Source organism: Equus asinus, chromosome 23, assembly GCF_041296235.1.
Source record: "Equus asinus isolate D_3611 breed Donkey chromosome 23, EquAss-T2T_v2, whole genome shotgun sequence".
Taxonomy (NCBI): Eukaryota; Metazoa; Chordata; class Mammalia; order Perissodactyla; family Equidae; genus Equus; species Equus asinus.
The window spans coordinates 39,482,254-39,497,905 of NC_091812.1; the positions used below are offsets into that span (position 1 = coordinate 39,482,254).

Sequence of the window (15,652 nt, forward strand, 5' to 3'; positions counted from 1 at the left end):
CCCTCAAATAACGTATGCTTAGATGTCATCCCCAAATATTTGTTAAATGGATGCTTTGACTGATTAAGTTAATGAATGAATGAAGCAAGTTCTACTGGACATCACTTAATCTAATCTTCTGTCATGATTCAGAAGCTGCTTCAAGATCTTGCTACACCTCAGTCATGATGAATATCCTTCATTACAGATGAAAGCAGCACAATTTTGTAGTTTCTCACACTCTATTCATGCATTCACTGCCTTCATGAGTTTTGCCATGTTTCACCACTCTTTATGCTATTGTTCTCACAGAATCCTTTAAATCAACTCAGCTTTTATTTCTTGACTAAAACAGTATACCCCTGTGGTAAATTAAAAACCAGTATCACTGAGAAATAGAAGGTATAAGCAAAAAAAAAAAATGCAATGAGACTAAAGTGGCGTTGTTAAATTCTACCCAGATACCATTATCTGCCTGGTAGCCTCCTGTTTTATTAAAAGGAAAAATAGAAGGAGTTAGGGGTGTGGGGGTCTGGTTGCAAGTTATACGTAATTTGAAGGATTGAAATAGAATTAAAAAGGGAATAAATTCCTCTCTGAATAGTCCAACTCCTTTTAGGTCTCAAGTCTGTCCTATCTAAAATCATGTTTCATACTTCTAGTGATATTTCCCACATTTTGGGAAATACTGTTTCAGTGGAAACTACAGATATTGAACTGAAACATCTGACTGGTTATAAATTTTAACTTCACTAACTGTATGTCCTACAATGGACCCCTTTGAGCTGGTTTCCTCAACTATAAAACAGTAATGATAATACATATTTCATGGTCATATTTTCAAGACTAAATGATGTAGTTATAAAAAGCCTAGCGCAATGCCTGTCACATAGTAGGTATACACTAAATATTCATTCCAGTCTTCCCTTCCCCTTGTTGATAGAAAAGAAGAAGCTTCTAGAGTGGGCTTGTCTGATGTGCTGGTTAAGAGCACTGGGTGGTTTGTATGATGTGGTGGTTAAGAGAAGTGGTGGTAAGCATTTGGGGCTTACCAATACCTGGGTCTGAGCCTGGCTGTGCAATCTTAGGCAAGTTGCTTTACCTTTCTGTGTCTCAGTTTCATTCTTTAAAAGGAGGATGGTTCAGGGGCTGGCCCCGTGGCCGAGTGGTTAAGTTCGCGCGCTCCGCTGCAGGCAGCCCAGTGTTTCGTTGGTTCGAATCCTGGGCGCAGATGTGGCACTGCTCATCAAACCACGCTGAGGCAGCGTCCCACATGCCACAACTAGAAGGACCCACAATGAAGAATATACAACTATGTACTGGGAAGCTTTGGGGAGAAAAAGGAGAAAAAAAAAAAAAAGGAGGATGGTTCTGCCTTGCTGGCTTCCTGGGAAGACTAAATGAGATCATGTGTTAGCAGTGGCCTAACACACAGTAAGAACTCAACAAGTGATAGTTGCTTCTGTTACTATCACTGGTGAGAGGAGGCAGTATTTGTTAGGGAATGATGTAATTTGATCCATATGAAGAAAATGAGCCTGGATAATGGGTGGCAGGACAGCCTGGCAATCGGCTGCACAGGTGGGGAGTGTTAAGAGGCGAGAACTACCTCAGAGCAGCAGCTCAAGAATTTCACTCTTGTCCAGACTGGAACAGGCAAAGGAGAGAAAGGAGCCCAAGGGAACGCCCAGATAATGACAGGATTCTCCTGGGAAAGGAGGGGGGGGGGGGCGGTGTCTCCTCAGCTCCCACTCTGTCCGGGACTGAACTGTGAAGGCAGATAGTAGGAGAATATCTTGTTTTCTGTTCAGCTTTTTTCACAGTGACGGTCCCAGTGGAACTGTACACAGTAGACTATGGCAGCAATGTGACCCTGGAGTGTCATTTTGACACGGGAGGTCCTGTGGAACTCAGAGACTTAAGAGCCAGTTTGCAAAAGGCGGAAAATGAGACATTCTTGCACAGTGAAAGAGCCACGTTGCTGGAGGAGCAGCTGCCCCTGGGGAAGGCCTTATTCCACATCACCCGAGTCCGAGTGACGGATGCGGGGCAGTACCGCTGCCTGATCATCTATGGGGCTGCCTGGGACTACAAGTACCTGACTCTGAAAGTCAAAGGTGAGTAGTGTCAGAGACTGGAATCCGTGGAGCCATCTCTACAACACAGGACTTGCATTAGGTGCAAGTAACGGAAGGCCGCTAACACTAGCTCAAACCAAAACTGGGAGCATAGTCAGAAAGACACACTGCTATCTCTGAGAAAACCAAAGCACCTGCTCAGAAATAGCTTTTGGCATCTGAGTATGAAGTAGCTGAGGTGAGGGTAAGTAGGGGTAGGAGCTGAAGGACTGAAGCAGGTCTAGAGGAAGCCAGGAAAATGAGTCCCTGAAAGGTGGGAGGGTAAACCCTGCCTAGTTCCTAATTCTTCCAAGGAACAACACTGACTTGATTATTAAGCCACTCTTTCAGAATCCAGAGTTTTTAAACCACAGCTTATCACCCATTAATATCAATTTAGGGAGTAGTAACCAGGTGGATGTTTTTTCCCAATAAAATGAATGAACCGAATGAATAGAATAGCATGGAATAGATCAGAGTCCATCACACAGTAGGGCTGAGTGTCGTTGTGTGAACTTTTATTTCCGAGGGTGGGGGGGGGTTGTGTGTATGTTGGCTCATGGTGTAAACTTTTTCTCTCACTCTGAGTCACAGTCTAAAAAGTTTGGAAAACACTGCTCTAGTTGCAGCCTCAGCTATTGCAGATGAAGTCCAGAGAAATGAAGTGGGCGGCCTGAGGGAGCCCAGTTAAGTCAATAGGTGTCCTCATTCCTCTGGGTTCAGGGCTCTCTCCACCACAACACAAGCCAAGAATCTAAATCTGAAGAGAATCCTCAAGTTCTTGTTTGTTCTGGGAGAGGTCATTTGGGGAAAGACAAGTAACAACTTTTTCAGTTGTTACTTGTACAATAACAGATTTGGCTGTGTTCCTTGGCTTGTGTTTTTCAGCCTTTATTGACTATTGTTAGCTAAACTATGCCACTTTTTCTCTGTCCCTTCCCCATTCCACCCATTAGGCCTCAGAGAATCCATTCTGTCTTCTGGAGGGTCTGTGGATTTTGGTCCCTAGAGACCACTGACCTTGGCAGCAATGATGTGACTTTATGATCTGATACAAAGAAGGACAAACCAGAAGGATTAGACATAAGGGTGAATGTTGTTTTCACCCGTGACATTGAATGAATTATTTCACCTTTAATAATCTCACATTTTCCTTATTTATAAATGGATAGCTATAGTAGCTATCCTTTTTTAAATAAGATTATTGTAAAAATAATAAGATACCACATAAGATTATTGTAAAACTTAAAAAAGATAATAGACATAAAGAACTGAGCATATGGTGAATGTCCAGTGATTTGGTTAAAAGACTCTTTATTATAGGGACAGTGACCTCCTTACACTTCAACCACCAATAAGTCATCAGGCAAGTCATTAGCCTGGATATAACTGCCTTCTATTTTTAATGCATTTCCCACATCCAGGCATCAGCTGGGAGGAACTCCAGAACATTGAACTTCGTCTGAGTTCAATTAACAGGAAGAAAGAGGGCTGTACATTCTCATGATCCCCTAATGTCCTCAGGTCTTTACACCCCTACGTCACTGCCCCCATGTTTGTTGATCTCTATTTGAATGCTATAATGCATCAAGGGTCTTTGAGCAATTTAGGGCCAGTCACTCCACTCTCTTTCCAGCTGAAGGCTGCCCCTCATTCCTGGGAAGGCAGTCTGCCTGCTTCCTCGTCTAGACCAGGGATGGCTCAGGTGTGGAGAAGATTTATTCCTTAAATCTTCACTAATTAATTCTTAGACCCTTAATGGTCTTCAAACTAGGGTACATGAGGGTCACAAAGACTTTAAGGGATGTGTGGGCACAGTTTTAGGAAACGAGTTTCTAGATCTTCATTTTCCCCAAGTACTCTTTCCCCAAATTGAGTGTGCCTGAGAATATGCCTTCCAGGCAGGGCTCTTGGAGTTCCCCTAAAACACTTCCTCTTTTATTATTGCTTTCTCCTACTTCAGAAAAAGCCTACCTGTCACCCACCACGAACATAGCGCATTGTCCCAGGGTGTAAAAATGTCCACAGCGCTAAACAAAAGAGTGATTGGAAGTATTGATACATTATCAAACTGTAATGACTAAGAAATCCTTTTGCAAATCAGGTACTATCAAATTCTCTGTTTTAACACAATTGAAGGAGGCCCTACTAGAGTCAACAGCTTATAATAAAAAATTAATTTTTGCCATATAAACCACAAGGCATGCAAAGAATGAAATGACATTACTATAACGAAACAGCTCCCATTCCTATCTATTCATACGAGCAAGATTCTTTAGCCCTCATAGCTGTAAAAAATGAAAAATAGAAATAAAATTGATGCTGAACCTTGTCGCATTCCAACCATAAGTTATATGCATCCTCAGGTTCATGAACAAATTGAAAGAGTCTCATTCACATCCCATTAAGAGACACACTCCTAGTAAATGTTTATCTTTATGTTTAATAATTATCAATAGTCATACTATTTTACATTTGATTTTACGTGTGTTGATAATAATGGAAACTAGATTTCAATGCAGAAGAACACTTTGATCACTGAAAGCCTCATGGTCACAAGAAAAAAATTTATTTCAATAGCTATACGTATTTTGTTGTTGCAAAGAAACATAAGGATTATCAATGAAAGAGGTTTCACATATGCTGTATTAGGATAAAATCCTGTAGAAAAAGTGGAATGGGAACTGAGGTTCAAGGAATAAAAAGAAACAATGTAAAGGTCTGACCATTAGAGAAGAATTTTTGTATGTATTTTTCAATGGACAGTGGTGTGTATAAAAGACACTGTCTTTGATATCTAGATGACATTGGATACATGTGTAAGAGTGAAATAATTGTTTTACTAAAAATTTAAATGTTCACAAAATGCTAATCAACATATATTTTTTCCAGTACAGAAACTTACAAAAGACTTGAAAAGAATTTAATAAATATGTGAGTAGGTGCATACTGCATCACAATTCTTTTTTTTTTTTGAGGAAGATTAGCCCTGAGCTAACGTCTGCTACCAATCCTCCTCTTTTTGCTGAGGAAGACTGGCCCTGAGCTAACATCCATGCCCATCTTCCTCTACTTTATATGTGGGATGCCTACCACAGCATGACTTGCCAAGTGGTGCCACGTCCACACCCAGGGTCTGAACCAGCAAACCCCAGGCTGCCAAAGCAGAATGTGCGAACTTAACTGCTGCACCACCGGGCTGGCCCCTGCATCGCAATTCTTTTAGGAGGAATGCAAGAAAAAAAAAGTTGAAGACAATTACCTAAGAGTATTCTACCCTGAACAGGGGTCTCTGAAGGAAACAGGGAAGATCTGGGGCCCCAGTTAGGATTTATTTAAATGGAATAGGACTAGACAAAGGATGTGCTTTTTAACTTAAAATGCCTCATCTATAGCATAAACCTTGACAATAGGTTTGTAGCACGTTCTCTGATGTCTGGGCAGCAGTTTGCATTAAATATAGTGAAAAGAGAACTGATTTCGAAAGTACACGGGAAAAATACTAGCTAGACTGGGTAGTGAGTCTAGAAGGGATAGTAATATGAGGCTTCAGTTTCTGAAAAGCCCAGCTGCAACTACAGGACTATGAAATCTGAGAAAGGGCAAGGAGCATGGCTGAAGACAAGAGCACAGTGGCCTGGAAAGGCCTGGAAAGGCCCGGAGAGTCCAGGGATCTCATGGAGGACCTTGGGCTGAGAACTGGCCTGTGCAAAGGATCCCAGACAGGCACAGAGCAAATACTGAGAACAGAAGGGCCAAACCAGCCTGAAGGCTGGGCAGGGCGTGAGGATGGGGACGGGAGAGAGCCAACACCCAGCATGGGCAGAGGCTTATCTAAATACTTCAAACCAACACAAAGGCCCAAGATAGACAGGAGTGTAATGTCAGCAAGGAGAGGAAGGAGGTAGGATGGCTTCCATTTTCTCTCAAAAGAGAAATGGTCTTCACCTTAAGAAGGGAAGACAAAGGTCATGGGGAGGAAACAGCCCAAAATAAGCAATGCAGCCGTGAAAAGACACCTGCGGTTTAGCCTCTAGGCCCAGAGAAAGCATTTGCTCAGAGGGTAACTCTCTCCTCTCGGTGTCTTTTCTCCACTGGAGAAACAGAAGGGAAGAAGGAAAGCTAAGAAAACAATGTCCTGAAGTTTGAAGGGGGAAAAAGCTCCTGGGAATCACAAGCTTTTTAACCTGATGTTCCTCTCCAGGCCGTTTAATAGACGAATTGGGAGCAATCCTAAAAGATTTATTTCAGTGATTACCAGAAACATACCTGGATTCTCTAACACCAAGGCATGTAAAACTACATTTTTTCACCTTAGTTGCTGTCATGATGATGATAAAACAGATTATACTATGTATGGTTTATTTCAGAAATGATAGAGTTGCCAGTAACATGTGTCAGATCGTAAGAGATAACCAGGGAAATAGAAATCATTTAATCCAGTGGAAACTGAAATCTGAAAATAGTGATTCTTTTGACAGAAAGACTGAGATACCAACCAGGGAACAGGAAGGCAAATCAGTGATTAGCAATAGCAGCGAGCCCCTTCCACCGCTGGGCTGGAGGGAAGGGAGGAAGGCGGGGGAGCCCAGAGGCCAGAGTCACTTGACAGACACTGCAACCCCAATGGGCCTGTCCAGTGGTAGCTAGAGCCAGGGGAGAGATGCAGCTGCTGCTGGAGAGGTCATGATAGTTCAGGGCATGGAGGAAAAATACCGTAACTTCTCCCTTACGCTCACCCTCCCGTCTTCTCAGCATGCCTCCTATCGGCTGTCAAGAGCCTAGGGTACACAGCCGCCAGGAGTCAGCCTTCCTGCAGTATAGAGACGAGAAGAAAAATTGAGGGATGGATCTGAGGGCAAGCAGGTCCTGCACTCACATGGCATACATCTTGTGCATAAAGTGGTAAAATGTAGGATGAATAATAGTATAGTTGACTGAATCTGTAACAGACAGGACAAAACTAGTACAGTCAAGTGCCAAATAATGACGTTTATGTTAACAATGGACTGCATATATGACAGTGGTCCCATAAGATCAGTACCATATAGGCTGGGTTCGTAGCAGACTATACCATTTAGGTTTATGTGGTACATTCTTTGATGTTCACACAAGAAAATTGCCTAACAATGAACTTCTCAGAATGTATCCCTATCATTAATCCATGCGTGATTGTAGTTGTTGATTCAGGGCCAACAAAAGGTGATTGATGGTCTTGGGTCAACCTGGAGACAGTCTCCAAGTGCAAAGGGGTCTGTTATAGCCAGCCTAGCTGGGCAGTAGATCATTCATTTAACAAAGTTGATGTTATGATGTTAGGCTGTATTAAAACCCTGTGTTGGAGCTGGCCCAGTGGCACAGCAGTTAAATTCGCATGTTCCCCTTTGGGAGCCCGGGGTTCGCTGGTTCAGATCCCGGGTACACACATGGCTCCACTTGGCAAGCCAAGCTGTGGCAGGTGTCCCACACATAAAGTGGAGGAGGGTGGGCACAGATGTTGGCTCAGGGCCAGTCTTTCTCAGCAAAAAGAGGAAGATTGGCAGCAGATGTTAGCTCAGAGCTAATCTTCCTCAAAAAAAACCCCACAAAAACAAACCCCTGTGTTGAGGGGCTGGGAGTGGTTAAGTTGACACACTCCACTTTGGTAGCCCAGGGTTTCACTGGTTCGGATCCTGGGCACGGACCTAGTACCACTCATCAAGCAATGCTGAGGTGGTGTCCCACAGAGCAGAGCCAGAAGGACCTACAACGAGAGTATACAACTATGTGCTGGGAGGCTTTGGGAAGAAGACAAAAAAGAAAGAGAAGATTGGCAACAAATGTTAGCTCAGGTGCCAATCTTTAAAAAAACAAACAAAAAAACAAAAAAACCCCCGCTGTGTTGAGCCTAAAGTGTGCTCAGCACGTAGGAAGTAATTAGTCACACTATACTTTGTGCTGATTAGATAATATCTGGAATATAGGTAGTGTTACATCAGCAAAAATAAACCCAAAGACCAGTATCTGCAACTTGGGTTGAAAACTATGTCCTATGAGATATGGTAGAAAAAAGTAGGCATGTTTTACCTAGAGGGGAAAAGACTATGGAATCTTGCCAGTTATCTTCAAATACATGAAGGGGTGCCTCGTCACAGGGAAGAGCTAATAGTAATTGCTAACACCAATTGTGTATTTATTATGTTCTAGGTGTCTATCTAATTTAATCATCCTCACACCTCTGTTAAGGATAAGTTTTATCGTATTTTATAAATGAGAAACCTGAGGGCTTGACAGGTCATGTAACCAGCCCTTGGCTCAAGCCTGGTCAAAACTTTCAGACTCTAAAGCCCATGCTTTTAACTACTATGCTCACCATACATTGTTTTCCTAAGCCAGCCAAGTACTGATGGGCTGAAGCTATGATGAGGCAAAATTTGAATTGGTATAGGATGATCTTCCCAAGAAAAATTTAACTTAGTGTCTAATCATGGCAATGACTGCTTCTGGAAGTAAGAGCTTCCATTCACAGATATATTTAACCAAAATTTAGTTATCTAGCAGGTTACTAATATCAGAAAAGAGTTATTATTAAAGGTAAAAAGGGACATTTCATAATGATAAAAAAGTTAATTTGACAGGAATACAATTCTAAATGTGTATACATCTAACAACATAGCTTCAGAATATACAAAACAAAAATTGACAGACCTAAAAGAAGTAAATAAATCTCCAATTATATTTGGAGATTTCAACTCATCTCTATTATAACTGGTAGAACAAATAAAAAAGAAAATAGAAGAGTTGAACAACGTAGTTAGCCATCTTGACCTAACTGGCATATATAAAACTTAAGCTCAACAGCTGCAGAAGACATATTATTTCCACGAAACATTCATCAAGATAGTTATATAGCAAAGTTGCTACAGAATATATAAATCATTAAGTAGGAAGTCAGACTAGTTGAATTTTAGTATCACTCTCACCTCTGAAATTCTAAAATTTACTCATTTTTTCATAAGAATACCACTCTCAGTCCAGCTTGTCCATTGTGTGTTGCTGATAATGATGTCTTCTTAGGCACTTCCCAAATACAAAAGAGGCTGTGGCAGTGTTTTTCATATTGTATCAATGTAGGATACGGGCTTCTGTCCCTTCCCCAAACCTTGCTGACTCTTTTAGTTGAATATCCCTCTCTTCTGCTCCCTCTTTTTTATATCCCAAGTCAAAGCCTCAGCCCAGCTCCTGATTCCTGGCCCTTCCACCTGAAATCATCTCTCAGCTGGCCACCAAAATCAGCTTCTTGTCCTGAGCTACCCTGCAGGACCAGGCCAGACCCTCACCCACAACACATTGCTCCTATGAATCCATTTATTCTACTCCATCTCCCGCAAAGACCCCAGGGCTTACAGAAATAATCTACAATATAATAGCATGAACTGATTATAAGAGGACATCAAACCAAGGGAAAATAAGTGTAGATAAATAACATAAAATGAGAGATAAAGTGAGTACTCAAAACGTATACCTCAGATGCTGTTTGATTGTAGGTGGTAGACCAAAATTTGGCTCCAAGGAGGGTGGTGAGTCTAACTGGTTCAAGTCTTTCAGCAGACTGCTTCAGAGCTTGATTCTCCTCATCTGCTGCTAGTTATGAGTGCTCCTAAGTCCCCCAGAAAAACAAATTCCTCTTCCTGTGTATGTTGCTCCATCCCCAGACTTCTGCAATTACGTGGAGAATTGTCCTCTTACGATGATTCCAGTGCAGAATTCCGAATTCTGTGGCCATGAAGGACATGAGTTCAAGGCGCCCCACCCACCCCACAGATTCTTATTTATAAAATAGGGATATGAATTTTACCTGCCTCTTAGGGCTCTTCATGTAGTTTAAATGAGATAATATATGTTAAGGGGACGGAGTCAGGTTTTAGAGCCACTCACCCCTACTTCTCTCCAAGTTCTGGACTAAGTGAGCTATCCACACAAGAATCAATAGCCAAATGGGAAATGAACTCTGTTTTTAAAATTAATAACTGGATGAGCACATAATTTTCCCCTTTCGTCTATCCCAACTTTGAGGCTTCTCTGGTCATTTACACTGGAGAACATGACTTAGAATAGGGGCCTCTTGTTTCTTGCTCTCTCCTCTTAATCTAAAAGTCCAGGTTTGCAGATCAGATCCTCATGACCCTTATCTATCCAACCTCCTGGATAAGAAAATCTGCCCTACCCACCGAGTCACAGGCAGATGCTGGAATACTGTGAGCTGGGAAGACGGCAGGCCCAGAGAGGATGCTTTGCTGCATGGAGACAAGAACTTCAAGAGAGAGCCACAGGTTATGAACAGCCCTTCAAGGCACAGTCATCCTGCTCTCCAGTGAACCCAATGAGTGTCTTTGGCTATAACTAAACAATTAGCAACTCATAATAGAGACACACCAAGGGAGGTGTTCAAGGGGCAAAAATTGTGGAAAGGGACATGAACATTCCTTCCTCCTCTACAGCATATAAGAGCTCAGGGCATAAAGCTTAGCACATATAAAACACTTAGATATTTGCCACTTCCCACATGGCTATCATTATTTTAACGTAAAATCTCTTTGCACAAACTTTGTACCCATTTATACTTCTAACAATTTAAGGGAAAAAACCAGTTTCATCACACCTGTGCACATATATACCTTTGCTTTAAAGATTGTATTGAAATTCTACACCTTAAGAAAATACTTCCTACCTATTGAAAACTCGTGCTCATTCCCTCTTTCCTTCACCGAAAATCAGCAGGTTACTTTCCATACTCTCTGGTTATCTGCATAGGTTATTAATATTTATTTTTAGCTATCATCTGAGATAATTGAGCTATTTGTCCATGTTTTGTCCTGTTGCTCTCAATGTCACTTGTGTCTATTATAGACCTGTTTTTTAAAGGGCAGAGAGCCATATCTGATTAATTCACTCAGTGTATACTGCACAGAAGAGGGTGTGTGTGTGCGTGCGCGTGTCTGTGTTGGAGAGGAAAAGTACACGATATACCCAATTCTTGACTATTTATAGGCAGAATCTAGGTTTGTTTTTTTTTTTCCTGCTAATCTCAAAGAGAACAGAAGAAAAGGGGGAGTGGAAAGCCAATTTTCTCTTAGAAAGGTAATAGAAAGAGTACTAAAGAGAGTGAGATATGGGGGTTATCTAGTGATTTTATTTATCCATCCTCTCTCTTCTCTCAGTCCCCAACTGTGAGATAATTTACAGTAATACAGGAAGCCCCAGAGTGTGGTGGCATAGAGCACTGTTGAGATCTGAAATCAAACTTCCAATGTGCAAATATTGGCTCCACCACTTATTAGTCCTGTAACTCTAGGCAAAATACTCAAGCTTCAGTTTCCTCCAACAAAAATTGGGAATATCAACAATGCCATTTTTATTGTGCTGCAAGAATTAAATACTTCAATGTGTGTAGACTGGCATGATATCTAGGACAAAGGAAATGTTTAAAAAGTTAAAACGATTATTACTTAACATTGATAATGATAGTTTTATTCATTTCACATGGCATTGAGTACAGAGCTCTATAAGAATCAGAAAAGAAAGACATGTTTCTTTTTCTTCTTCTATTTTTCAGCTTCCTACAAGAAAATAAACACTCATGTCCTTAAGGTCCCAGGGACAGATGAGGTAGAGATCACTTGCCAGGCTGAAGGTTATCCCCTGGCAGAAGTGTTCTGGCCAAATGTCAGTGTTCCTGCCAATACCAGCCACACCAAGACCTCTGAAGGACTCTACCAGGTTATCAGCGTTCTGCGCCTAAAGCCACACCCTGGCAGAAACTTCAGCTGTGAGTTCTGGAATGCTCATGTGAAGGAACTTACTTCAGCCATCGTTGACCCTCAAGGTAAGAGCTACCTGCCCTTCCAGCTCTATCAGTCAGGGTTCAGACAACGAATAGATGGCACACTCAGAATGAGTAATTTGAGGAGAGTGTAATAAAGGGAATGTTTATGAAGGTGTGATCAGGATTTAGAAAAACTAAGGATAGTGCTGGACCTTAGGCCTTCACCAGTGGGGGAGCAGTTACCACTGTTGGAGAGGTTACTGGAACCTGGAGAAGGGAGCCGTAGAGAAAGCACCACTTGACAGGAGCTATGGCCTGCCATAGGGGGATGCTGCCACCTGTGGCAACAACAAAGGGCGGAAGCCTGGGGAGTGACTAACCCAACCTAGTTCTCTTCCTACCCTCCAGTCTCCTGCTGGTGCCTCCCATTGACTGAACTCAGCTGGAAATCAGAGAACAAAGGAGTCCACTGATAGGGACTCAGAGCTCTCAGAGCTCAGAACAGTGTTGAGGTTTAGAGAGTGTATCTGAAGATGAAACAGAAAATATGCAGCGCAAAAGCCTATCATGATGATTCAGTGCTATGAGTTAGCAGGATAAATAGTGGTTACGGGATTTTCCACGAAAACTGGCCTCCTACAAAAATCCTTCAGAGCCTTCGCAGGCTATGCTGAATCCCGTCCTTTAGAACTTCATACACCAGCAAAATTTCAAACAATTTTGGGAGTCTGACAATTTTTTTATTTGCCAAGTAAGAACATTTATTTGCTAAATAAGAGTAACTAACATCTAGTATCACAATTATTTCATAAGAGACAGGTCATTTTATCACCAAGCACATATGTTTCCTATTGCTCCTGTAACAAATTACCTCAAACTTCATGAGCTTAAGACAACACAAATTTATTAGCTTACACTTCTGGAGATCAGAAGGCTGAAATGGGCTTCACTGGGCTCAAATCAAGATGTCAACAGGATTGCAGAGGCTCTAAGATAACATTTATTTTCTTGTTTTTTTCAGCTTCTAGAGGCCCCCTGCATCCCTTTGCTCATGGCCCCTTCCTCCACTTTAAAGCCAGCGATTGTATTACTCAGACCTCTGCTTCTATCATCCCATCTCTGTCTTTAACTTTCCTGCCTTCCTCTTCCACCTTTTGAAGACCGTTGTGAGTACGTCAGATGCCTCCCTCCTACCTCAACCCGATAATTCAGGGTAATTTTCCCATTTCAAGGGCCTTAATATATTCACATCTGCAAAATCCTTTTGCCATGCAGGGAAACACACTCTCATGCTCCAGGATTAGAACGTGGACATCTTTTTGAGGGGAACCATTATTCTGCTACGATACCAATGAAGGATATAATCTCAAAATAAAGGACAGTCCCTAGTACTGATTAAATTTGACTTTATAGAAAATTCACTATCGTCACTATATTTCACCTTTTGTCCTTGGTCTTAGACAAAACAGAGCCTACAATAAGGACTTGTGCAGCATGCAGATATTTAGGTGGTGACCCCAGTGAGCAGAAGTGAGAGGTTTAGGATATTAAGACAGGAAAGTAGGAAAAGCAAATACAATGTTGCATTATCACTTGTTGGTGTGGGTAACCAGAGCTCAGATACTCAAGGATCACCTGAGAAGTGTACAGATGGCCGCCTAAGATGTTTACTCAAAGAACTCTAGCTTGGAGGACTAATCCATCTGCTTTCACCCCCTGTGGTTGACAGTTGTCTCTAGGAGTACGAACTCCCTTCCTCTGTGAGCTATGCATACTTGTGGGCTGAATTAGGTCCCCACAGCATCTGTAGCATCAGAGTCATCCCAGGGCAGAAAGCAAAGGATCCACTTGAGGAGAATCACTAACCATGAAGTGACTGAAGCCTGTTTAACTGAATTCTACTTAGCCTGTGGCTGAAATCAGAGGTGAAGCTGAGAGGAAGTGAGGCAGGACTACAAAATCTGTCATTCACACTGCTCAAGCCCACTCCTGCCCTACATTACGTCCACTGTCGCTGAGCCTTCTGGCCAGGAACAGCCACAATCTCTGCAAAAGGTTTCATATACAAGAGTTCGTGGAACAAGCTACAGTTCCTGTTGCTGCAACTGATCCCAAGCCATAATTGGTATCTGTCATCTTTCTCATCCCCCATACATTAGATTTCCCTCACTCAGCACTTCAGATGGAATAGTTTCTTTGCCTGGGGGGTAGAAAGTGACTCAGACTTTCAGCTCTGAGAGATCTGAACCCTTAGTTGCATTCCGCTTAACAGACTGAGGTTCCTGCAATTGTCCATTGTGACTACTGGGCACGGAAGTAACAAGAACCAGAGAATCCGTGGATCCCTGAGTTCCAGGCATAGTCTTCCTTTCCTCCATTATGTAGCGGCATTCATGTTCTTCATAGTAATCAAGATTGATTACTCCACCAGTACAATAATTCTTTTCTTTGCCTGCTGGTCTGCCAGTGAGTAGAGCTCAAGCTGACTAGGCAGTGGCTGTAACTTTAGATGTCATAGAACATATGCCTGGGTACAGCAACCCTTGGCAGAAGCTTTGCTACAAGGAAGCTGGATCTTTAATCCAGAAGAGCCTAAATTTGTGGAGATGAGAAGCAAAAATTCTACGGGTGGGTCACTGGAAGAAGGACTATCCTTCAGCACTGGGAGAGCTCTGGCAAAGAAACAGCACACGGTTGAGGAAAGACTGTCAGGGGAAGTGGATCAGAACCTGCAGAGAACCATCCATCATTCAGCCACATTCAGCCATGGCTGAAATCATGGGTGGGATAGACAGGATATGAGTTGGGAGATCAGAGATATCTGCTCTATCTCAGATTAAAGTAAATTTTGTCATGGACTGGCACCAATCCATAGACCAGAATGAGAATTTTGAAGTGACTCAATGCCCACCTCATCATTAATTTCTGAATATTTTCTTCTGGGAAAAAAAATCCTCCTGATATAGTTTTCAGAGGTAGCCAGTTGCTATGTCATCTCCAATCTCTCAATTCCCAACTTGCTTCACTACCCAATTTCAACACTAAAGTTAGCCCAGCTGTTTTCTAACTAAATTATTATGATAAAGTGAGGAAGTAAAGAGAGGAGTCACTCTAAGGATCTTGATAGAAATAAAGACATTAGAAACACATCATTTTTCGGGTCAACTTTGAGTGAAAATAGCGAATTAAGCAAGTTGGCCTTTCAACATTCTCTACTTCTCTTTTTTTTTTTTTGAGGAAGATTAGCCCTGAGCTAACATCTGCTGCCAATCCTCCTTGTTTTGCTGAGGAAGGCTGGCCCTGAGCTAACATCTGTGCCCATCTTCCTCTACTTTATATGTGGGACGCCTACCACAGCATGGCTTGATAAGGGGTACCATGTCTGCACCCAGGATCTGAACCAGCGAACCCCAGGCTGCCAAAGCAGAACGTGCACACTTAACTGCTGTGCCACTAGACCGGCCCTGCTACTATTCTTTTTACCACAGCTAAGACCACCAGCCTTGTCACTTTATGAACACTGAGCTATAATTACTTCATACTAGAGCTTTAGAGGCTCAAATATTAACAGATTCAGGGAAATTTTTTTTTCCTGAAATTGTTTACTCAACTGTCCTTGTTATGTGGAATTTCCTGCCTGGTTAAGTGTAGGTCAACAATTTGGATGAAATGTGGTTTTCTTGGATGGACACTTATATAAGGACCTCTGCAAGGAAATAGGAGCCTGGGTAAGGTGAATTTGGAAATAACT

At 42.1% G+C, this 15,652-nt stretch overlaps 1 protein-coding gene across 4 annotated transcripts in view; it reads left to right on the forward strand.

The window, feature by feature from the left end:
- PDCD1LG2 (programmed cell death 1 ligand 2) overlaps positions 1 to 15,652 on the forward strand; it is a 62,170-nt gene that overhangs the window by 21,804 nt on the left and 24,714 nt on the right. For all 4 annotated transcript variants that reach the window (XR_011497591.1, XR_011497590.1, XM_070496067.1 and 1 more), the window contains exons 3-4: positions 1,791 to 2,096; positions 11,692 to 11,961. Coding sequence is in view for 2 of the 4 variants with exons in the window: in XM_070496067.1 (XP_070352168.1) it covers positions 1,791 to 2,096; positions 11,692 to 11,961 (576 nt within the window). In the remaining 2 variants the exon portion in view is untranslated. The remainder of the gene's footprint in view (positions 1 to 1,790; positions 2,097 to 11,691; positions 11,962 to 15,652) is intronic.